The 26,028-nt window shown below is 36.4% G+C and overlaps 1 protein-coding gene across 1 annotated transcript in view; it reads right to left on the bottom strand.

Annotated features, from left to right (window-relative positions):
* Nucleotides 1–26,028, bottom strand: part of USH2A (usherin) — a 701,438-nt gene that overhangs the window by 334,724 nt on the left and 340,686 nt on the right. Inside the window, exons 32-34 of the mRNA XM_045876094.2 lie at nucleotides 8,718–8,877; nucleotides 7,181–7,352; nucleotides 1,299–1,446 (exon numbers count right to left, since the gene is read on the bottom strand). Coding sequence (XP_045732050.2) covers nucleotides 1,299–1,446; nucleotides 7,181–7,352; nucleotides 8,718–8,877 — 480 coding nt within the window. The remainder of the gene's footprint in view (nucleotides 1–1,298; nucleotides 1,447–7,180; nucleotides 7,353–8,717; nucleotides 8,878–26,028) is intronic.

Below are 26,028 nucleotides of genomic sequence, written 5' to 3'. Positions count from 1 at the left end.
TTGCAGTTCCAGGTGCTAAAACCAATGGTATGAAGGAAAATGCTCTACGATGCAAATCATGCAATGGCATTTAACAGCAATCCAATTGGAATAAATCACTAACATTTTCACTGCCACCTATGGGCTAGATGCATTTGTGGAGCACGAAGTAAGACAAGATTTTTTGACTGTTTCATATAAGTATCAAATAGAGATCCATTTATTTTTTTATTAGGAAATTTATAACAGTACAGGAATCACTTCAATAGCAGAGATAATCACTCACTCTAATTATTTGAACTCTCTCCATTACCTCAAATATATCTAATGCATTTGCCAAAAGTTTAATTAAAATAAGATGACTGGAATAATTAATATCATAGTAAACATAAGACAAACTAAAAAAATTACAGTTTTTTTCTTCCATTCTTTTTGGCTATGCTAAAGGAGGCCATCTCCATTTTCAGTAACAAACTACTTAGAACAATTTCTAGGATATTAAAAGTCTTGATGTTTGTCTTTTTTTTTTTTTTAAGTCTTGATGTTTGTCTTAAAGGGAACAAAATTTGATGTTACATAAGTTTCCATCAGTGTGGAACGATGGCAGTATGTTGTGTGAAACTTAAAGATATTTCCAATAAATGAATAAAGTAATTTCTACCTCCAAGTTATTGCAAATTCTTTATAATAAGATTTTATTTTAGCCAACTTTAACTGACTCATGTAATTCTCTAAACTATGCAAAGATGTATATATCACTTAGAAATATACACAACCAACTTGAAGTTAAACAAGTATAAATACATATATATTTAACATATGCACTGTTTAAAAACTGCATGCTGACATATTTACATATAATATATTAAAATACAGAGTTCCAACTGGTCTCTTCTAAGATAAACTTATTCAACCGAAAGCATTTTGAAATACATGATGTGCATGGACTTTCTATCTCTCTCTACCTCTCCGAGAATGAACTCAGGACTGTCAGAAACAGAAAGTCACTGAAAATATAATGTCACTGTCACAATAGCACTTTGGGAATCCTCATCTGTTCTCTACACCTCTCCTGGAATGTATTGAACAATAAGATGCAGTACACAAGAACTATCAAAAGGGAGCACTTTTGAGCCACCAAAATTGTGTGTTAGCCTAAAAACTACAATCTCCCAACTACAGACAATGATCCTATCTCAAGTATTTTATGTGCTAAAATGATCATTAAAAATTAAGCACCACATATAAGCTGCCATTTAGAATATTAATTTACCTTTGCTAATCATCTTTTTAACTTGAGGCTAAAAGAGTTCACTTACCATTTGGATATTCAGGCTCCGTCCAGGAGATGTGAAAGGAGTGAGGTGAATAGGAGTGTGCTTTGGGGGTTGGCACACCTTCGGGTGCCTGCTCATCAGTTAGGGCCTCACTGGCCTCGCTCACAGTGCACCCACCCCCTGTGCAAGCCTGAGGAGAAATGCAAAAACCACATTTCACTCTAGGTCGCAAAAGTTTTCTGGGTCCAGAGCCTTGGAAACAGAGAATTCATAACAAGAGTTCCAGATACTTTGAAATACAGTTTTCTTGATCCACCCCCCCCCCAACACCAAATAAATTTGTTTCAGTGCTGAGGTCTGACATTTAATTAGTTTGCTTTTCAGGACACAAGACAGCCATCTCTGATAATTAGAAAATAACCCAAACGTATGCATGTATGAATTAGAAGTACATCCTATGTTAGAGCCTAGAGATAGGGCATCTACTGCCTGGGTGAATAACCTTGATGAAATCAGCCTTGCACAAAGTTTCCTAGAAGGAATTAAGTGCACGCATGCACAGACACACACGTGTGTGTGCACACTGCATGAGGGTAATAATAGAGACTGAAATTACTTCAGGATAAAAACAAGTGATTTGGAGTAAAAGAAAAGATCCACAGCAAATATAATTGCCTTTATTGCAATAGTGTAACCAATATATTTAAAGTACAACATAATATGAAATTGAATAAAATAGTATTTCTCATATACCAGCAACATAGCAGTTGTTGAGTGACTTTTAATAGCTTAAAGGGTCAAATCACTTACTTATGTGCCAGAGGAAATGGGCTCATTACACGGCCAGCAAACTTCAAGTGATCACACAATCTTCCCATTCCCTAATAAGGTATTAACTAATGCCATAAATGAAAACATGGATGCTAAAGATACCTGGGAGGGCCCTGGATGGCTCAGTTGGTTAAGTGTCTCTTTTTTTTTTTAATTTAATTTAATTTTTTTAAATTTTTTTATTGTTATGTTAATCAGAGTGTCTAACTCTTGATTTCAGCTAAAGTCATGATCTCAGGGTCGCCGGATCGAGCCCCATGTCAGGCTTTGGGCTCAACAGGGAGTCTGCTTGTCCCTCTTCCTCTGCTCCTCCCCCTGATCACATGCACGTGTACTCTCTCTCCCCCTACCTCACCCTCAAATAAATAAATCTTAAAAAAAAAAAATCTGGAAACTTCTGTGTGTACTCTCATAATTAACTACAAGTAATTCCAAAATAAATGTTTGAGTGTATTAGGAAAATATCTCTGCTACCTAACTTATTGGATAAATATTGTTCCAGGAAGCAGAGACAGACACACAGGGCTTTTCCAGACTATATTTGCTAGCAAATATTAGCAATCATATCTTTATATAACATAGATATTTGAAAACTACACTTAACCTTTGTTCAGTATCTCTTTAGGTTCCAGTTGTAATTTACACAATCAAATTTAAAAATATTTCAAAAAGCCCTAAAATTTACTGAAAACCAATTAAGAAAATGAAGGAAAATCATAGGACAATGTCAAAAGCAGATAGGCATTTAGTCCATTTTCAGGGAATGTAGATATTACTAGCATAAAAAATTAAAACATCTTTTCATTTCTTTGGGCCTGTCCCTTGCTTTTCAGCTTGATATTAAGGGAACAACCTTTTGATAATTAACACAGTTGAAATTCTTTTCCCCATAAATAAGAGAGAGTTGACTTATTTTTAAAGATATTTTCTTATGTTGCAGTATACTATTTAACAAGTTGTCTCAAATTCTTTTAACAAGTTGTTTCAAGTTCTTTATTACAAGTATAAATATTAAATGGTCAGTAGACATGGAGCTCAATCTCACCTTCCCTTGTAAGAATACAACAGTAGCCCTATATCTTCAGGATAATTTCTCATCAGCATAAGCAAGTTTCTGATGGGTTAAACTGTGGCTTGGGCGTGAAATTGCATTAAGATTGGGACCTAATTAACCTCTGTGGGTTCCCTCTAATTCTCAGCTGCAGTGTGTGCATATATATGGAAGAGATAAACTATCCTCTTCCTGAGAACAGAATCTTTGCAAATAAAGAGGAATCAATTGAGCTTGTGGCCAAACCATGACTCAAAGCTCTAGGACATGTCATTGTTAGCCCAAGAAATAACTACCTGAACATTAAAATAGAAAAAACTAAAAAAGACATTTCAAACATACTAAAAGTCCACTAGAAAATACGGCAGGAAAAGAGGCCAAGTGGAACAGCCGAATTATCAAAGGAAAATGATGGAAAGAGCATTCTTTTTAGTCCTCAGAGAGATAAATCTATCTACTTGCAGTTCCTAGATTTTTTTTCCTTAGGAGGGGAAAAATGGAGCATCTTACTGTTAAACCCATAATACACTGGGATTTAATTCAGATAGTCTACTTGTCACTATTATTTTTTTATGTCCTAAGAATTGTCCCCAGCTAACTTCCCCAAAGAAATATTATAAGACATGTAATTATATATATTTAAAAATAAAAAGTGAATTGAAATTTACTTTGTTTTGAGAATTTTAGGATGCCTTTTGGGATAAGTAAAGACATCCTCTGGTTTGGAAGGACTGATCTTTGGGCTATGGGCTATGTCATCTAAGATCCATAAACTCATAATTTGACAAAGGAGCTTTCTAAGAATCCAGGGAGTTTACGAGAGAATTTTTCTTGCAAATAAAACAGAATTGATAAAAGTATTACCTGCAAAATATTTTATTTTGTTTTTTTTTTCCTCATTCTTTTTGCATGCATTTAGAGGTACGAAGTGAGCAGTTCTTAAATAAGGAAAAAAATACTCTTAAAGTTGCTTCTGATTGGTCAAATCTAACTGATATTACCTAAATGAAATCAGACCAATCAGTATCTTGTTTGACCTACCAGCACCGGAGGCCACTGCATGCAATGCAACTGAATGCTGATTAAAATGCTGGTTCGGAAAAACTAAACAAAATAGCGGGATTAATTAAAAATGCTTTTATGAAATGGCAAGGTCTTTGAAAGCCTCTGAGCCTTTACAATAAGGCATTTCAACCCATCTCCTATAGCTTTCTCAGTTACAGCCATTTTTAAGTGCCAAAGTCATAGTACCACCCTGAAATGTCCAGTAACTTCTGATCAAATAGGGAATTGAATTTTGGTAAAGGAAATGAGTAATTAATAAATGTGTATCAATTATTTTGAAATGATGACTATTAGGAACATCCAAAACTAGCATTCTCTTTTTCAATAGTTGGTTTTCAGATAAGTAGGCTCTGAGGATATTAAGAATGCAGCATACCTTAAAGTATGAAGAAAAGGAACAAGGCCATCTTATATATAAATGATACTTTGAAAAATTAAGCTCATCATTTCCAAGAATCTTTCCAGTAAAGATATTTAACATTTAACATTCATCAAGAGGCAAATGTCTAGCTGTAATATGAAAATTATCAAACCGTACATATCTTGCTACTAGTCTGTATTACTAGCTTCTTTATTTAATTGCTGACTTATTATCTTTATTCAGAGCTACCACACTCCACAATACCATTTGTTGAGTGTAGTGACACGTTATGCTGTCTCTTCCAGTAGAAAAAGTATATGCTTGGATCCACACAGTCCCCAATTCTGACACCTTATAGCAAATCATTTAATTCGTATCAGAAGTCTCAGATTCTTTATGAAATATATATACTTAGCGTTCATTCATTCATCCATTCATTCAAGAATTGTTTGCTGAGCTTCCAGTTTCTACCAAACACTGTGCTTGACTCAGCAGATAGAATTTTGAAAGATGCTGTCTCTACCCTTCACGAGTGTATAATCCAGTTAACAGGAAAAATTAAATGAAGCCACTTGAAGTAATATACTGTCTCTGAGCCTAGAGTAAATCACAGTGGCTTGAATCCTCATGTATCGTCTTCTATTCTTAAGGGCTTGGCCATCTGTATGTTTTATTTTCCAGAACTTTCAACATGCTAAGACTATCTATAAAGACAACTGCACTTGGCTGAGAACCTAATCTCCATCTACTAATCTAATGACCTTGAAAGCTAGTTATTATGTGGAAACTGTGAAATACAATAACCCTTCAATTCACCAAGATGAACCTAAAATGTTCTGGTTCACTTATTTTACTGGTTATAGAGTTAGGTAAAAAACTTAATTGACTACTTCCTGAAATATATTAGTGTATTTTCTCCACTACTAAATACTGTGAAATCAAAAATAATGTGAGCAAATTTATTTTCCTAACAAGAGTTAGGGCAAGGACTTCCACATCTTTATGACGTTCTGCATCAACATTACACAATGGCTGACAGATCTTATTTGATTCCATAGAATATTGTTTGGGATCACAGAATGATTTAGTGTCATGGAACTTTAGGGCTCAAAGAGACATTAAAAATCATTTAGTTCAAAGCCCTGATTTTAGGCTTAAAGAACATAAAAATCAGTGCAGTTAAGTGAATTTGCCTTTGGTTACACAGTTGGTAGCAAAATCCGACTTGAAATGCAGGCAAGCAGCCTCCCAATCTAGTGGTATTCATTTTTCAAGATATTACAGATGTATAAAACATAGGAGATTGGAGTGGATTTACACTGATAGCACAGCATATCCTAAAAATTACCTGGGGAGTAGAACTTTGTTTCATGACATTTGCCTCCTGATAAAAACTAAGAGCACAACAATTTCTGTTTAATTTTGGTTTCTTCTAAGCAATAGAGTCTTTTCTGGATTTTGATATTACCACTGTTTTGAAAATAGTGTGGATTTCTGTATTAGTTTTTGAAAATCAAGGTAATACCTTTCCTACATCTTGAGTAATACGACTAAGTAATCAAAGATGCTGCTTCATAAGCCCATCTGCGTGCTGAATACCTAGGCACATAGAGTCAATTCTGAATAGGATTTTTAATATTGTCTGATTGCCCTTGTTTTGGGATGTCAGGTCAGACAGTAAGCAATAATTGAATGTAGTTTATTTTCTCATGGTATAATATTTAGAGCATTCAAGAGCATGTTAAGTAAAATGAATGCATACACAGTGTCTACATAAATGTAAATTTATTCATAATCAAGAGCAGAATATTTTCTATGGCATTTATCAAAGCAAATATCCTTATATAGGTATTACTATAAAATGAAGAGTGTGTTTAAAACAAATAGGGACAATCTCATGTTTATATTCAGTTATTTTCAGATGTGCTATTAAACTTAAAAAAGATTATATTTCATCAAAAAACAAAAGGAACCACTGAGTATAAATTCCACAGTAATATCAACGTCTTTTAAAAGACCTTTGTATAAAAGTGCTATTTTGCATTAAAAAATGCTATTGTCTGTCTAAAGACCTCTAAAGTACGTTGATTCTAGGGTTTTTATTAAGTGACTGTTCTTTTGAGATAGAAGTGTAATGTAAACCAGACTATAATAACAATCATAACAAACCAGAATATTTAGGGATCACTTAAACCATCACTTTAAAATATAAGACCTAAATTCTCATACCATACATTGTTTTCCAAATGAAAACAAGCTCCATAGGGAAATAACCTTATTAATTCAGGCACTTTAGAAAAAGCCCTTACCAATTATGACATTCTGGAAATAACAAAGAAGAAATAATTTCTGATAATCCCAAATTAGATTTGGGAAAAATCTAATGACTCAGATTGTTATGCCATCATTCTGTGTAATACAAAATAAATATGTACGTATTAGATCCCATTCCCATTTACGGTGTGAAGTACGTTTTCAGTCTCAATAGCAATACAGAAATTTTGGGTTTGGTTTTTTTTTTTTTTTTTTTTAAGTGAACGAGAGAGAAGATGGGACAAAGGAAAAGAGAAGCAGCAAGAGAAGGGAAGAGAAAGTGGTAGAGTAAAATGAACTTACTCCCAGCTTGATGAGATATTTATTACCAGGGGACAAGTATTGTAGCAGGTGATCCTGAAAAAGTTCTGTACTGTTATAGACGACATCCCAAATTGTAAAATCATGTGTGTGATTTGAAATATATAATATATAGCGCTCCAGAATCCCATTTACATTTCTTGGTTGTTTCCACCTGGGAATGGAAAAATATAGCATGACTATCCATCATTCATTCAAGTCAAACCTGCAATGTGCAAGATTTTTAAAAGACGCATATGAACTTGGATTTATGCCACTCAACACACACACACACACACACACACACACACACACTGAAACCTTAAAAAAAAAACAAACCCAAGTAGTTATTGAATGTCTCTTCTGAATGGTCTAAAGAAAATATGGCATAGTGCCTACTTTCTAGTTACTTATAATTTTAACTAGCTAATAATATAAAAAATGTGTGAATATTTAATTTTGAACTTAAGCCATAGAACAAAAATTGAGAGAAGTAGAACATTTGAGAATTTATGAGAAATGGGAGAGAGAGAGAGAGAAATAACATAATTGTCTTGAAAAAATGCAGCCATCTAATGTCAAATTAACCTGCAACTCTAGAATACAGAGAAGCTGAGGACTGAAGTGCTGAAGTAGTCAAATCAAACTTCATGGATAAGATGGGACACTACCTAGCCACAGAAGACTGTCTACTTGATGGATCGGATATGGTAGGCACAAGGAAAAGTAGAGGATATTCCACATACACCTTACAATGTGTCAGTGAACATGAGCCGGACAAATCGTAAAATAGACAGAAACAGGTAAACTGAGAAATACTTAGAGTAGTGGGACATCTTTTGGTGTAAGTAATGCGGGCTCAGCTTAGGGCAGCACTGAAAGCCAACAGGACATCTCAGACCTGGAACAATGGGGTATGGATCATAATGTTTCCCAGCTTGAATGAATATCCTAATTTACTCAGCCCAAACTCTTCTTTTCCAGATGGGAAAACTGAGACCAACAGAGATGAATGTAAACAAGTATTAATTGGTTGCAGGAGAGGTTTGTTAAACTTCAATTTAGTATGACAGTATACCTTGTACCTCAGAGATTAGGAAATGGGTCAGAATCATTTCATATCAAAAATAATCTGAACATGCCTATATGTGAAAGTTCCTTTCTGACTTCAACTGCAGGGGAACAAGAAGGTCTTAGTGTATACTCAAAAAGAAAATAAATATTTAGACTCTAATTCCAACTCATAACGGATAACACCTCCCCTACAGAAAGCCCAAGGCAGTCCTGTAAGTGGTCAGTTTCCCTTTATTGAAGCTTGCACAGAATCTGTGTACGTATGTAGCTAAGCCTGATTGCATGGAGACGAAATGGAAATTAAGTTGGCAAGTGATAATCAAAGGTTCCCAGAACCACTGAACTAATCACTTCTATGCATTTCATCACAATAAAATTAATTTTATGTCACAAGCCCTTCCCTTGATTGAGCTCACTGGGATTCTTGCATAAACCAATGTGGGACAGAGACAACATTTCTACTTACTGTACATATATAGTTCTAGAATCCAGGACGGTCAGAAGTGGGGAATCCACGTGCTCTGGTGGAAGCTGTGCTGTGTAGAGTATGACCAGGGAACTGTTTGTACATCCCACATGTGTGCAGGCACCGAGTACAAACTGGTGGGGTGTAAATACTGCTAAATCTAGAGGGTGGAGGAAAAAAAGAATTTATATACCATTATATTTTTTATTCAGGTGATCCAATTCCTCCTCTACATTCCCACTTCTTAGAACTGTTAAAATAAAGCTTAAAACAAGAATCAATAACCCTAAAAATCAATAGCAATAAGATATAGGCTGTTTTATCCTTTAAATACACTACAGTTATTTTTAAATAGGTAAGTGTCAGTCTAAATGGTCTGCTTTTACTAAACTCTTGCTTTAACTTTTTCATTTTAATAATTTGACCATCCTCTTGAATGTCTACGACCAGATAAGTCATTTTCTGAGTTTAGAGTTACTTCAACCACTCTGCTAAAAAATAAATGAGACATTTAAATGATTTTTAAAGCATATTTGAAGACAAGGGAAGTTGCTTTTGAAATGCAAATACATAACTTGCAACAATGACTTTGTGCTTGTGATTCCTTTTGCCTAACTCCTTTCTCCTGTCCACCTGACCACCTATTATTTGACCTTCAAGTTGTCTAGCTCAATGCAAAAGCCTGTCTCTTTCTTAAGATGTTCCTAACACATCCTGCCGTGACCCCTGGCACAAGGTGGAGCTCTTATCCTCTCCATGGATTTGGCTCCCCCAGATTTGCACACACCCTGTGCATAGCATCGTAACACTATCATAATGATTTGTTTACGTGACTATCTGATTCACTAAGCTGAATATTGTGAGGGAAGGATTCATTTTTCATCCTCAGTATCTAGCACAGTGCCTGGCACATTGTAGGTTCTGAATATATGTTTGAATAAATGAATAAAGAACTAATGAATGAGATGATCAAGACACAGTTGAGCTGGGTATGAACAATGACTGAGAGAGTGGGATAGTACCCCAGCCAGTAATGATCTCTCCCTCCATGAACCCATGAACCTCCCTAGTACTTTCTTCCTTTTGGCCTTTCTAATGGATATCATTTTCCCTTGCATTAGAATAAACCAATCTGTAATTTACTAATTCAATTCCGAAATGCCCTGAGTACTTCAGTTATAAAGGTACTCAACCATTATTTTATTGATGAATCTAACCAAAGTGCAGTCAACTTTACCAAGATTTAAATATCATTCATAATTTTATACTACTAGAAGAGATTTCTATTTTCTGGAATATTTTTGAAATAAGCTAGTCACAATTTAAGTGACACATATTTTTAAATCTCATTAACCTGAACCATTACAATTCTACATTTAAAAGACTAATGAGATACAACCTAATTTAGGGAAAGAGATTTTGTATTACACTGATAGCAAAAGTAAACTAGAAAAGAACACTTTGATTTTCATGCAAAGTACAGTGAGTTGGTTAAACATGTAGATCATCCCAAAAAAAAGGCAAAAATAATAATTTTACACCTAATATAGTTACTCTAGACCAAAAGAGTGGTCATCAAGAAGAGACTCATAATGCTTTGAATTCAAACTTGTTCTTGTTATAATTTTATCCTACTGCTATTCAGTGGTGCCGGCTGAGGTGGCCACCCTCCAGCAATGTGGTCAGAAGACATGTTACAAGGACACTTTAAAACTGGGGCTGAAGGGGTACGGCACTGGTATCGCCCGGGGCTGCTAGAGACATGACAGGAACAGCTTCACCGTGTCTGCGCAAGTCAGACAGAACTGGCAGACCTTCATTTGGACCAATAAGTTCTATGAAACTTATTAAGTTAAAAATCATGAGAACAGTGGTCTCATATGCTACAATGAGTGTAAACTCTATTTACTATTTCATGCAAAGAACAGCTCCTACTAGCAGGTCCAATTCTGGCCAAAATTACAATGTATTAACATGCTAACACATTATCTGCCGTTCCCCTGTTCTCTTCACTTTCTCCTTCTGATTCGCAGGAACTTGGTGACGAGGCAGCTTCTCATCTCTACCATCTGTCTGAATTCCTTGCATTCCCGAGGCAGGGGAAGCTAGGGATTTTTATCTCTAAGTCTGGTTTCAGGAACAAAATCAAGGAGGACATAGGACCCAGAGTAAAGCAGGAATCCCTAATGGGTAAGTCAGTGCAATTAGGAGAAAGCTGTAGTATTTGAACATCAGAGTACATCTAAGTTTTCTGAAAGAACATGCCCCTGCCGAAATTGTATTCCATGTGGTCGATTCCAAGTGACTTTGGCATATTTTGCATGAGCCTCTCTCTTGGCCGTTTCAGATTGTCTTGGTCAGCTGCAAATGAGACTGGATGCTACAATGTTCTTTGGCAAACAGACTCTGTGATGGGGCAGTTTTTCTTGCTTCCTTACATTCTAGCTTTTTGAGGTAGGGGTTTGGCTACCCAGTTTATAGGCGGTGAAGAAGTCATACCATTCAAATGTGGCCTGATGATTGCTTGTCTGTGTTTGCTGGGACAGACTTGCACATCTAAAAATCAGTTAGTTCTTAGTTACCCTAGTTAATCCTTAGTACCATCCTCAGGCTGGTGAGGTCAGACTGCATCATCATGATATCATCACCTTACAGTATCTCCTTATTACAGAATGCCCCACTCCCTTTCCCAATATACTTCCGTACTTTGAAAGTGACCTTGATCACCTAACTCGTAAACTCACCAGGAATATCTGTTTCAAATGCCTAATAGCCTCCTGTAGCAATTATTTCCAGGGTTACCATTGATATCTGGTTTTTACTGTGACAAAATCTCCTCCTCCACGGATTGGAAAACTGGCATTTTTATGCCAGTTGGAGAATGGGAGAGACCAGGATGAAGAAGTAAGTATGTGTGGGAGGGTCATGTTACTTACGAGGCCCAGTAGGACTGATGAGCCAGGACTGAAATACCAAATCCTGTCAGGTCCTGCATTCATAGTTAGGGTTTATCCCCAGACCATCTAAGGTGTTATGGGTGAAGAAGATAGGAGACAGCGTGGCTTTAACTAAAACGTCCAACAGGGTTTAAGGATGTTAGTGGTATATAATTGAAAGTGCTACAGAAAACATAGAACAGAGCAAGAAGAATCAAGAGTTCTGGGTAATTTTAAAAGGCAAGAGTCAGTGGAGTCTTTGGCAGGAAAGTGACATATTGAGCAAAGACTTGGAAGAGTGAGAGTAAATCTGGGATTCTATGGAGAGGGCCATTCCAAGAAAGATGACAGAGCAAAGACTTGGAAGGAGGAACACGCCGGGCATGTATATAGCAAGGAGGCCAGTGTGGCTGGAGCTGAGTGAATAAGGCAGAAAGAAGTAAGAGATGACATCAGAGATTTAATGAGGGATTGAATCACATGAGCCTTGTAGGTTTTTGCACAGATTTGGGGTTTTAGTCTGAGATCCTATTAGGAAGACCCTAGAGGATTTTGAACAGAACTGTTGCATGATCAGATGGATCTCATGAATATCAACCCGGCTGCTGGGTGGAACATAGACTATAGTGAGCAAGAGCATAAGCATAAATCTCACTTACGAGGCTACTGTAGTAATCAAGTAAGTGGAGGCTTGTCATAAATGAGAAATGGTCGGATTCTGGATGTGGTTTTTTCCCCCCAGCTTTATTGAGGTATTAACATATAAGATATATAAGATTAAGATGTACATTGTGATGATTTGATACCTATATACATTGTAAAATGATTACTATAATAAGGTTAGCTAACGTTTCTATACCCTTCATATAATTACTTTTGTGTGTGTGTGTGTGTGGTGATAACATTCAGGATTTACTCTCTTAATGACTTTCATGTATAAAGACAGCATTGTTAACTATGTTTACCATGCTATACCTTAGATCACCAGAACTTACTCATCTTAGAGTTGGAAGTGTGTTCTTTTTGACTGACACCTCCCTATTCCTGTCCCCTAGGAGCAGTCCTCTGGCCTCAATCCCTTGGCAACCACGGTGCTGCTCTAGTTCTATGAGTTAGGCTTTTTTATTACACTTATAAGTGAAAATATGTAGTATTTGTCTTTTTCTGTCTGATTTATTTCACCTAGCATAAAGCCCTCAAGGTCTATCCATATTGTCTCAAAGGGCAGGAATTCCTCTTTACATGGCCGAATATCATTCCTCGTTGTGTGTGTGTGTGTGTGTGATGTGTATCTGTATCTATAAGCTTATTTTATGTTTAAATTCAACATATAAGTGAGATAATATGGTATTTGTCTTTCTCTATATGATTTATTTTACTTAGCATAATATCCTCAAGATCCATTCATGTTGTTGCAAGTGACAAGATTTCCTTATTTTATAATCTTCCATTGTGTATATACCACATTTTCTCTATCCTTCATCCATCAGTAAATACTTAAGTTGTTTCCAAATCTTGGCTATTATATATAATATTGCAATGAACATGAGGTTACATATATCTTTTTGAGTTAGTGTTTTCATTTTCTTTGGGTAAATACCCAGAAGTGCAATTGCTGGGTCATATTTTATTTCTAGTTTTAATTTTTTGAGGATCCTCCATGCTGTTTTCCATAGTGGCTGAATTCAATTTACATTCCTACCTACAGCATACAGGGGCTCCTTTTTCTCCACCTCTTACCAACACTTGTTATTTTTTGTCTTTTTGATGATAGCCATTCTAACAGATGTGAGGTGATATCTCATTGCAAATCCTTTTGATTTGCACTTTCCTGATGATTAGTCATGTTGAGCATATTTTCGTGTATGTGTTAGCCATCTATATGTCTCTGTTTGAAAAATACCTACTCAGATCTTCTGTCCATTTTTTAAAAGGACTGGCTTTTTTTATCTGTCTGTTTTGTTATTGTATGATTTCCCTATACAATTTGGATATTAGCTCCTTATCAGACATATAATTTGCAAGTACCTTCTCCCATTCAGTAGGTTGCATTTTCAATTTGATTTTTTTTTTTCTGTGCAGTTTTTTAGTTTGACGTAGTTTCACTTGTTGATTTTTGCTTTTGTTGCCTTTGCTTTTTGTGTCAGATCCAAAAAATCATCACCAAGACCTATATCTTGGAGCTTATTACCTATGATTTCTTCTAGGAGTTTTATGGTTTCAGGTCTTACATTCAAGACTTGAGTGCACTGAGTTAAGTTTTGTGAATGGTGTAAGATGGTGGCCCAGCTTCATTCTTTTGCATGTGGCTATCCAGTTTTCCCAACACCATGCACTGAAGACACTGTCCTTTTCCATTGTATATTCTGGGCTCTTTGTTGTAAATTAGTTGACCATAAATGCGTAGTTTATTTCTGGGCTCTATATTCTGTTCCATTGATATTGTGTCTGTTTTTATGCCAAAAACATACTATTTTGAACACCATAGCTTTGTAATATATTTTGAAATCAAGTAGTATGATGGCTCCATATGGGGAGTCAGCCTAAGAGTCAGCCTAGTGCTGAACAGGCCAGCTCTGGGGTAGTGAAGTTAGGTGTTCACTTTACTCTCCTTCTCCCATGGGGAGAGTCTTGGTCTGTACTGAGCTGCTTGGGTTTGGGGTAGGGATAAATAGAGGTAATGTGAATTGATTTTTCTTACTCTTCTTAATGCATTTTTTCTTATTTCTGTGCTTTACCCAAGTGCTATAATCCCTTATTTGGAAACCTTGGCTCTTGTGAAGGTAATTTTATATGTGAATAGTTATTCAAATTAATGTTTCTGGGCAGGGGTCTGGGGTTGGGGGATTGGTGGAACGAACCAAGAAGTCCCTATGCTGCCATTTTGCTGAAATCACTCCAAAAGGATCTCTGGATATGTTTTAAAGGCAAAACTATAGGATTCCTCAGTGCACTGTAGGTAGTGCATGAGAGAGAGAGAGAGGAATCAAAGCTGACTCCAAGGTTTTTGGCCTAAGCAAAGGCAAGAATGAACCATTAATTTGGTTAAAAAAGATCACAGAAAAAAACAAGTTTTGAAGGGGAAGATAAAGAATTCATGTTTTAGACATGGCAAGTTTGAGATATTAATTAGATAAACATGGAGTTGTCAATTAGGCAATTTGAATATAAATTTGGAATTTCAAGAAAAAGTCTTGGACTGATATATAATTTGAGATGTCATCATCATATATATTATATTTAAAGTGGATGGAACACTAATAGAGCAAGTGTAGATAGAAAAGAGAAAAGGTAAAAGGATTCAAATCTTTTTCGTATCTTTTTTCTTTTTCTGGGAGTAAAGCAGAAATCAACTAAAAAAAAAAAACAACAACAAACCAAACCAAACCAAACCAAACCAAACCAAAACAAAGGAAGAACAACCAGTAATGTACGAGAAAAACAAGAGGATTATAGTATCTGGAAGTCAAATAAATCAAATGTTTTAAAGGTGATAGTTCAAATAAGATGACTACAGAATGACCATTGTTTAACAATATGGCAGTCATTGGTATTTGTGCAGTAAAGTTTCAATGAAGTTATGGGTGTCAAAGCCTGACTCAACTGAGTTTGTGAGAGAGTGAGAGAAGAATCAGAGATAGTGAATATAAACAACTTTTTCAAGAAATTTTGTTGTAAAGTAGAAAAATGAGACAATAGAGAGAAGGTAAGTAGCACCCAAGGATTTAAAAAAGATAATTTAAATGAGATTAAAAATGTGTTGTATGTTGATGGAAATGACCCCACAGAGAGGGCAAAATTAGTAATGATGAAAGAGGAGAGAATTATTGGAGCTTTGCCTTGATTACATGAAAGAATGGAATCTAGTATGAATGAGGAGGATTTGGACTTAGAAGGAGCAAGGACAGATAATTTTTAGTTATAGGAGAGAAGGCAGACAACGTGGGTATGAATGCTAGTTGGTGGATAGATGGTCATGGGAGTGTATGGGATTTATCTTATAACTGCTTCAATTTTCTCAGTGAAGAAAGAAGCAAGATCATTAGTGAAGAGTGATCTTCTGATTCCCCAGAATAATACACTGCTTTGGGCCCTCTATTTCTTTTAGAATGAAATCTAATAATGGTCAGTGAAATACAAGCTGACTTAACACCTGACTACTTCTTCTCATTTCTTCCATACACTAGACATATTTTTGTTCCTTTAACTCTACAACATCACACCTCCAGGCCTTTGCAGGTACTATTCCTTCTAGCTGAAATCTATTTTCTCCTTCTATACTTGGCTGAATTTTTTTCATTCTTCAGGTTCATCCTCCTCTGGGTATTCTCTCTTGATAATCCAACAGTGTGGCTACCACCATCCTCAGATACTCTCTGTCATATTGCCTTGTTTAGTTACTTATTATAATTACCAAAACATGTCAGAAATTGCTGTTATTTATTTCTTGCCTTTATATCCCTCCCAGGGGGATGTAAACTCCTTGAGTGGAGACAGATATATATTTTTTTCTATCATGTACTCTACAATATCTCCAGGACTGATATAATGTCTACTTAGCATAGTTTTATTTGTTGAGTGAATGAATGGGCAAGACAGGTGGGAGACCTCTATGACCCTTAGCCAGACTGCGAACTTTTTCTCAGAAATAGAATAACATCTAAAAATCTCCAAGAATTTAATTAATTGTTAGGTCAATGAAAGGTCTGTAATTGTGAGATGAAAGAGATTCACTATTGAAAAAAACTTAAGAAAAAGGCAAACTTGTGTTTGCCTGAATGCCAAAGAGTAATTTTCAAACATGAATGCTTCATAAGTAACAGGGATAGAGATACACCAAAATGTCAACAGCATTTTTCTCAGAGTGAGGGCATAAAGAAAATTTAAATCTTACTTATTGTTTAGTTACATATATTTTTCAAATTCTATGATATGCCTGTATATACATGTATAGATGGAGAGAGGACAGCCATAATTTACCAATATCAATTCATTATTTAAGAAAATGTAGACCTAGCTGACACACGCCCTCTTATACCTCCTATGTCATACTTCTCCTTTCCTCAATGACTTCAGCATTGGCTCAGTTTTCTTTTCAATTATAATTCCTTTTTGGCAACTCCAACCTCCTCAATAATGACTCATCTCTGAATCTGGCTTAACTTTAACTTCCTCAAATGTAATGTCCTTCACCTCTACTTCATTTATTCGACATTCAGCACAGTTATACCCACTACTTGATCATCTTTGAAACTATTTCCAAGATTCTTAATCTAAAATCTGCCCTCTCTGACCACAAACTGATAGCCTTTCACCTCTTCCTCTTGTCACATCAATGCAATCACTCCTTTGTCACCACACAGGGTCTATCTCTTAGCACCTTCTCATTTTCAAACTATTTGCAACATTTGCATTTTCCTTGATATGATCTTTGATCACTCCTTTCAGAGCCATGCTCTCCACTCCCTAGAGTTTTTCACCTCACCCACCTACTTCAATATATGCTCTCCCAATTCCTAGCTCTGGATAAATCTCACCATCTCATTTCTCTAATGCTTCCCATACCTCTGAGATGTGAATGAGAAATATTGCTGAACATATTGAAAGAGTCTACCAGAATTTTAGGTTTTCCAATTTCAAGGGGACCCTTGTCACTCCTCAGTAATAACTGTCTTGTTACCTTATTTCTTTCTTCATTGTATTGATCTTTTCTTTTCCTCCTCCCATGTTTTGGCCGGTTCTCTAGATGAACTGAGTGGGGTCTAAGATTGGATTCTTTAGGTATAGCTCTGTCCTCTGAACCCCTACAATGTTTGATATCAGTGCCCCAGGGGCTGAGATCAATATGGCTGTCATAGTAATCTATTTTATTTCCTTCTGCCCTCTCCCTGCTCCCCCATTTTTCCCTCCTTTAAATTCTCATCTAAATTTCCCTCAATTAAATTATAAATCTAGAGTTTATCTATAAAATAGGTACTACCTATAAAACAGAATGTGGCTGGTTGTTTAGGGAGCAGAAAGAGCAAGAGAAACTTCCTGAACAGAGTCATTGAGGGGAACAGATACTACTCAGGGTTCAGATATAATGTTGGGAAAACCAAGAAGTGCATATTCCCTTGCCTCCACCACCTTAGATTTCCCAGAATGATGGAATAATGATAGAAGACATGTACCAACTCTTGGGAGGAGGGGCCCTGACTCCTGTTTCCAAGATAGAGTCCCAGGGAGGTGACAGATCTCAGCTAAAGAAATGACCTTGGTGTAGGTAGGCAGGCAGGACCAGGAAAACAGTGCAAGGATTTAAAGTTTCCCAAGTGTGATATGGAAGCAATGAAGGGATATCCTGGATCTGAGTGAGATATCTCAATAGTGATCCTTTTGCAAAGAAAAGGAAAGTGCACTCCAAATGCCACACTCCAAATGTAAGATTCTGGAAGCTTTTACACCATCAGAGGACAGGAGGCAGACCCCTGAGAATGACTGTGATTCTCTTACTACGAAATTTTATGGGAGGGAAGTCAGTTATCAAGTGTAGCTATAGAAGTAAAGATATAAACAGTTACATAGAAATAGAGATACAGGTAGATGTCTTATCGACAGATTTATAGATGCTCCACGCTCACTGGTACCTCATTTATGCTTTTATGATGGCCAAGATTTTTCAAGCCTATGCAGAATTAAAAATTTTTCCAATCATTTTCCTTAAGGTAATTCACACACACACACAGACACAAATTGGGTGGGCCACGTTTCTAGTTTGGGAAATCTGCTTTGTTCAGTGTGCCTTTGCTACAATAGGAATTGAGGATTTTCTTTTGATTCTGAGAATTTAAAAACCTATAAACTCAATAGTGCAAAGAAAGCCAGACTGATTAAATAGCTTTTTTGACTTCCAAGTCATTTTTATGCCTATACTGTCCACCCCGAAGTGGATTATTCTCAATGTATTTCCATAAGAAGATGAAGTGTCACTCGCGTCCTTTGAATAATGAGGCATGAAAAAAAGAAGGGGATAGTATCTAACATGATACATGGGACAGGAAGCTGCACAGGTGGCCCGACTGGGAAATCCTTGGTGAAACAAGAGGAGATGTGAGCAAAAGGGGAAAAAACTGTGGTAAGAAAAGGGGAGGCAGCATCAGGTGGGGGAAAAAAGAGTAATACTGTGTCTGAAAAGGAACAAACGGAATGAGGGTTTTTCTTAAAGAGTCAGTTTTTTTTTTTTTTTTTAAGATTTTATTTATTTATTTGAGAGAGAGAGGAAAGCATGAGGTGCGGAGGGTCAGAGGGAGAAGCAGACTCCTCGCCGAGCAAGGAGCCCGATGCGGGACTCGATCCCGGGACTCCAGGATCATGACCTGAGCCGAAGGCAGTTGCTTAACCAACTGAGCCACCCAGGCGCCCAAGAGTCAGTTTTAAAAAGTGAAAAAGAGGGTTATCCGGGAGGCAGGACTAAGGCATTCTTTGGGAATGAGCATAAACAAAGCCACCAATTTATAATGTAAAGCAAAGAGGACTATAATGATAACTCTCTCTTCCCTGCCTAACTGCAACTGATTTGATAATCCGTCTCTACAGAAGTGATTAGGCCCTTCAAGGGCAATGTAATGGATCAATGGATTCAAACAATTGCAGGTATGTACACAAATCTGAGTCGGGGCAATGGAGGGTGGGGGAACCCTGAAAACATATAAGGCCACTGTTTGTCAGAGCCCCTTAGCAATAACATCTTGTTTTCCATTTGCTTGATTGCATCATTTGCATAAGATCAAACACGGGGAGTTGTAGACAGGGAAAAACAGATCACTCTAATATGCATTAGAAATGGATCCACAGGCATCATCCTGAGACGTGTTACACGGAAATGCATCCCAGCGCATGGAAACCTCACCGATTACTGTCAAGCAAAGTATAATTTACAATACCGGCCATGAATTATATGCTATTTTACGATTGATTTCATGCTGTTGTTCAGAGAATTTCATTGATCTCAATTTACAAAATGAACCAATAAGTAGGCAATGATTTTCTTTTAACTCCTGGTGTAAACTGAGGAATTTATACCTTATTGGTTTCTCCCATTAGAAAATTAAAACGCAGTTGTTGCTTCTTGAGTTCTAATGTATGTTATCTAGTTGCTTTTCTGACAACCTCCCAGTATCATTTTGTAAATGAAAAATACAGCTTCTTCCTGATTTTCTTTTCCCCTGTCTATGCATCCTTCCCACAAATCATCACCAGGATGTTTAAAAATGTTGGAACAGTCTAGGTAACTCCTGACCACATCTCCTTCTGTCATTTGGTATTCCAACTTGAGAACCACTGCTAGGTTATGGTTCAGTGAGAACACGTCTTAGGCGGCAGACCTGAGAGGTGGTGTGTTTTCCACAGATGCCTGGAAAGCAATGAGCTATGCCACAATGCACGTGGAATGTCAGGTTGCATTCATCTCTGCCACTGTGTAGCCCTTGCTTCACGATTGCTTGCTCGGCCTTTTGATTCCAGAAGATCAGATTCTGACCTTATAATTAATAAAAACGGAGGCTTTCTTTAGCCTGGACATCATTGCTCTTTTGCTCTTCATAGAAGCCGAAACTTGCAACATGCTTTTCTTGGGCCAGGTGAGCAATGAACCACAACTAACAATCCATCCTGTGCTTTCAAATTAATTTTCAAGACTGGAATCACTTAGATACAACCGCACCCAAATGACATTACTCAACAAATTTTCTACTTGTGCTTATAATATTTTCTACCTCATCAGAGAAATTCACAGCTCTCCCTTTCATCAAAACCTTGTCCAAATTTTGTATTAGACATGGAGCATCTCCTGACTCTCCTTGATGTGTGCACCATATGTACCCTATCTAGCTGCCTTCTTAACAAATCTCCCTCATGAGCATCCTCATATGAGTCTTAAGTATTCATGGTGTTGTAAGTTCTTTGAGAACAAGGATGCATCTTCTTATAGGCATCCCCTATGACTTCTAATACTTGGGACCCTCCTGATGGTTGAAGAGTAAAAACTTCATTGTGATAAGAAAACTGGTGGTAAGGAAAACCTGGTCACTCCATCAAGATAGCAGCACGTGGTAGGGGAGCCCAGCCTGCTGGGAGTTGTCAGTCACTAGTTTGGGAAAAAAAAAAAAAAAAAGGAACCATTACTGTCAGTTGTGATAATGAAGGAAGATGCTTCCTCATTTTCCTCTTTTCTTCTTTGGCTGGTTAGAACAAAAGACTTCCATGCAAACCTCCTTAGGCTGACAGCATTCTGATCCAGCTGTCTTCCAGTCTGGTTTTCTGAGCATCTCTAATACCTGATTTGTAATGCAGTATAGTATATTGAGCCCAAGGTTGTTTTTCTTGGTTACTTTTATAATACAACCCTAGAGCAGTGCTCTCTCCTCTGTGTGTGTGTGTGTGTGTGTGTGTCTGTCTCTCCCTCTCTTTCTCCCTTTACACACACACACACTAACTTCCCACCCACTCCTCTACCTTGCCTCTGGATAAGAAGAGATATAGAATTAGGGAGTCAGGCTTCCAATTTTCATAAATGCTTTCCACTCACAAACCAAAGAGGAGAGAACTGAAATAAATTTCCAGGAATATTATCTAAAGAAATTTGAGTCATATAACTTAGCTAAATATTTCTTGCAAAACTGGGGGATTTCCTCTCAGACTTAGGTGGACATTTGTTACTCTCATGTTCTTTAATAATCTTAGGAATCAGTTAATATATTGCAAGACAATATTCTACTCCTATGACATACTGTTAAACAACAGAGGTTAATGAGACATAATGAGAATAATAAAAGTGTCTAGCTATCTGTAGCATTAAAAGAAAAAATTTATGAACCCACGCTCCCCAAAAATATGATATTGAAGGTAAGACGTTGTTAATTCAGTAACAACAATGGCTATAACACTGACTACATACTGTTTGGCAGGCCCTGTTAAATATGTTTTATAATCTCTCATTTATTTTAAGTCTCAAAATAACTGTGAAACAAGTACTGTTATTCCCAATGTACAGAGAACAAAATTCCAGCTCAAAGAGATCAGCTGTGTAAGACCCTGTATGAGGATCAGAAGCCACCTGAGTTCACTCCGAATGCAGTGCAGGATTTAGGTTGGAGGTGCCCATAGCCAGACCATTATTTCACAAAGGGGACTCCACCCAGTTCACACCCTGCACTACCAGCTTAGTAAAGGTTTGCCTAAGAATGGTTTTCACTGAAGACCCATCATCAATTCTTAAATATTAATTTAATGCTTTTCTAACTTACCCCTGTACTAGACACTGTGTGTGATATAAGAGAAGTAATGAGTATGAGAGAAGTGATATTGTGATAAAAATGTTTACTTCTTGGATATTTGCTCTAATCATTACAGAGGCTTGGAGAGGATCACCTGTTTAATTCATCATAAAATGCCCTTGCAATTTAATTTGGAATGATATGCTGAGAAAATTTTTCCTGCATCTAAGAAGAGAATGTGTAAAATGAACACAATGGATTCTCAGAACTTAAATTATAATGTTAGGGTATAAATAAATATCCTATTAAAATTATGCTTTTACATCAACCTGTGAAAATGCAATGCATCATAAGCAACCACTGTGTTTATGGAAGCTAGAGAAGTCTTCAAAGTCACAGCTAGAAGTATTTTGACCCATTATAAGACTTACTGAATTGTCTACCCTTGAGCCATTTCCATAAAATGATAGGCTTTTCTCTTTTAAAACAGTAATTTTCAAAGAAAGATCTGTTGACATTCCTCCAGGAAAAACACTTGTATTATAAGTGTTGACACTATGATATGTGTCTAACTTTTTATTTCTGAAATAATATTTTACTGATGATTTTAAATACAGTAATATGTCTGTGATGGTTAATTTTATGTATCAACCTGGCTGGGCTATGGTGTCCACTTGCTTGGACAAACACTAGTCTAGATGTTGCTGTGACCTCATCTTGAGTGTAAGCTATATGTAGATTTCTCTGGGTATATCTGACAGAGTGTGTGGCCAGTCTACTTTGCATGAGAACTGGAAACCAGCATTCCTGGCACAAGGAGCAAGTTTGGCAGTCATGGAAGGAAGGAACAATTTGGGTGTACTCTTGTTTCAGATATATCTGTGAATTTCAGGAAACTCATGAGATGGCCTGCCAGAAGCCTGTTTGTGTTATAAGCTGGGTAAGATTTGGGAACATTTGCTTCTGATGCTCAGAGATTATGGTGTTTATCCAGAGCAAGACCATGGATATGAGTTACTGTGACACTTGGACAACTGGTGTCAGGCTTGATCCTAAGTGCATGTGAGAAAACCCACATGATTGCCCAGAAATGCATGAGGATTAGTTTGCAGAAGGCAGAGATCATCTACTAGCAGGTAAGAGTGATGAGCAAGTAAAATATGAGTATTAGAACTAATGAGACTTATTATATATTCAGATACATGAGATCTGGGAAAATATGACATAAATATATCTATATCCATCCATCCATCCATCTATCCATCCATCCATCATCCTTTAATCTATATCCACTTCAGGGTATAATCAATGGCTGCTCACTGCATCAAACCTTATACTTTGGGACTCTGTATATTTCTCTTCTCTTTTTTTTAAGATTTTATTTATTTATTTGAGAGAGCAAGAGAGTGTGGGGGCAGGAGGAGGAGCAGACAGAGAGGAACAAGCAGACTCCACCCTGAACACAGAGCCAGATGCAGGGCTCCATCCCATGACCCTGAGATCATGACCTGAGCCAAAATCAAGAGTCTGACCCTTAACTGACTGAGCCACCCATTTGCCCCATGACTCTGTATGTTTTTTAGATGGACAATGTCTTTAAAGCATGGATTCAGGAGAGGAAAGTGAAAATTGGTATACTTTACAGGTGATAGAGACAGGAAAACTGGATCTATTTTGTCTTTTTATATAACCCCAAACCAATGATTTCTCCATTTCCTCTCAAAGACTGTTTAAAACAAATAAAAACCAAACAAAAACTGAAAAAAAAAAAAACAAAAAACAAAAGAAACTAAAGTAAGATATGGCATTGACCTTGAGGACAGAAAATAACAAAACTTCATTTGAGTAGTGAGATAGATGGATAGACACATAGGTAAATACATTAACCATATTTTACACAAGTTAGTAAATATAGTATAATGATACAGATGCAAGACAATATATTGGAGTTCAGAACTGCCTGGCTCTACCTAACACAGCAGAAGTACACATGAATGTTACATTTAGATGTAAATCATTTAGAACAATGCCTAATAGAGAATAGTGTTATGTGTTTGTTAATTAAAAATAATGTTAGGGGCACCTGCGTGGCTCAATCATTTGAGCGTTTGACTCTTGGTTTCAGCTCAGGTCATGATTTCAGGGTCCTGAGATTGAGCCCCACGGGCTACCCTTTCATCAGAGAGTCTGCTTCCCCACTCTCTTTCCCTGCCCCTCCTCCTGCTCATGCACTCTTTCTCTAAAATAAATGAATAAATCTTAAAAAAAAAAGTTAAGAAACATGATTATGCCCTTATTAATAGAATGATTTGCAGTCTCCTAATTTTTTAACGAAACTAGTTTTTTTAGATTTGGGGGTAACTATATGTAGGCACATGGTAAAAAATTAAGCTAGTAGAGTACAAAAGAGTACAAAATGAAAAGCAAACATTTTCCTCACATTTCCAACTCTTTAAAATTGCCAACACTAGGATAAGAGGCTCTCACACAACATGAAATGGTTATCATGGGTTTCGCGGATAAAATGGGGAGTAGCTGCATCTTAGTTTGATTAATAACCATATAATCAATTTCCTTTTTTTTTTATATGGTTGCTAATGTGTAAAGCTAAGACCCATTACAAAAACAGGCAGGCAAAAACCTTAAATACTACTGGATGACACTATAGAGAAAGGAAAAAAAAGAGAAAGAAGAGAAGAAATCACCAAAGACCTGGGTTTGAGTATAGAGTCTTGATTAGTGTAAACATGACTGAGTCACTGAAGTTTCAGGTCCCGTTTCTTCATCTCATTAAAAGGAATTTATAGCATGTGTAACCTCTCTCCCTGTAATTGTTGTGAAGATAAAATAAGATAAATAGCAGTAAAAACATTTTATAAAGAAGAGTTTATCACACAGGTAAGAGACAACAATTTTAAACCATTATCAAAAACAGCAGAGCCTGAGTCTTTATATTTTGATGTTATTTCTATTTATTAATGCTCATAAATACTGGGAATGATATACTTTTAAAATGCTTATCATGAAATTCTGTAAAACCCAGGATATATTTTTTTTAGTTAGGATATATATTTTTAGCTAAGTCCAAAACATATAATCAATTTCTTACGAAAGGAAGCATATATATTTGATTTAATATATGCAAATATAGTTTTTTTGTCATTACTTTATTTATTCACTCACAAGTATTTGCTGGCACCTGCTTTGTGCATCTACTATGTGATTTATATGTTAAGATACAGCAGATAACAAGATGCATACAAGATATTTTCTTTTGAACTACACATTGTTCTGGGGTATGTTTTCCAAATTTCAGAGATACTGTGCTTTTTTTGTTGTTGTTGTTTTTAAAGATTTTATTTATTTATTTGAGAGAGAGAATGAGACAGAGAGAGAGCATGAGGGGGGGAGGGTCAGAGGGAGAAGCAGACTCCCTGCTGAGCAGGGAGCCCGATGCGGGACTTGATCCCTGGCCTGCAGGATCATGACCTGAGCCGAAGGCAGTCGCCCAACCAACTGAGCCACCCAAGCGCTTGAGATCCTGTGTTTTATCTGGTAAAGATATTTATGAGGTACTAATGATTCTAAACCACTTTAATTTCTATAGCTTCAATAAGTCATAATATAAAATGGTAAATGGTTTGAGAAGAATATTTGTGCAAAATTACAAATTATAGTGTATCTCCTAGGATAGAAACTGAATTACTTATAAGAAGAACTAATTTATGAAGAAATAAAGTTTCACTGATTAACAACAAATTATAATGAGAATATTTGTACCAAAATACTTATAAACACAAAATTGAAAATAATTAACATTAATGTTTTGCTATTAGCCCCCAAAATGCTCACATTTCCAGGCTCTTCGCTTTTTATCATATTTCACAGTAAATCACATATACAAATAAGTCATGAAGGAATTGATAAAATACAAACTTAGGTATTTGTTTACTTATGTTACTATACCCATCAGATAGAGAGAAATTCATATATACCCCTTTAATTTGTCTTAGAGCAAACATCTCTCTGTCTCTTTATATTTGGTGAATAGCCTCACTGTCACTGAAATTATAAAAACTTTTATTAGACCTTTCATAGTAGTAATTTTATAAGATTTTT

The sequence above is a fragment of the Mirounga angustirostris genome, unplaced genomic scaffold, assembly GCF_029215605.1.
Source record: "Mirounga angustirostris isolate CCGP_5_RB_7025 unplaced genomic scaffold, mMirAng1.0.hap1 SCAF_6, whole genome shotgun sequence".
In the NCBI taxonomy this organism is placed as follows: Eukaryota; Metazoa; Chordata; class Mammalia; order Carnivora; family Phocidae; genus Mirounga; species Mirounga angustirostris.
This window is presented reverse-complemented; position numbering and strand designations above follow the sequence as displayed.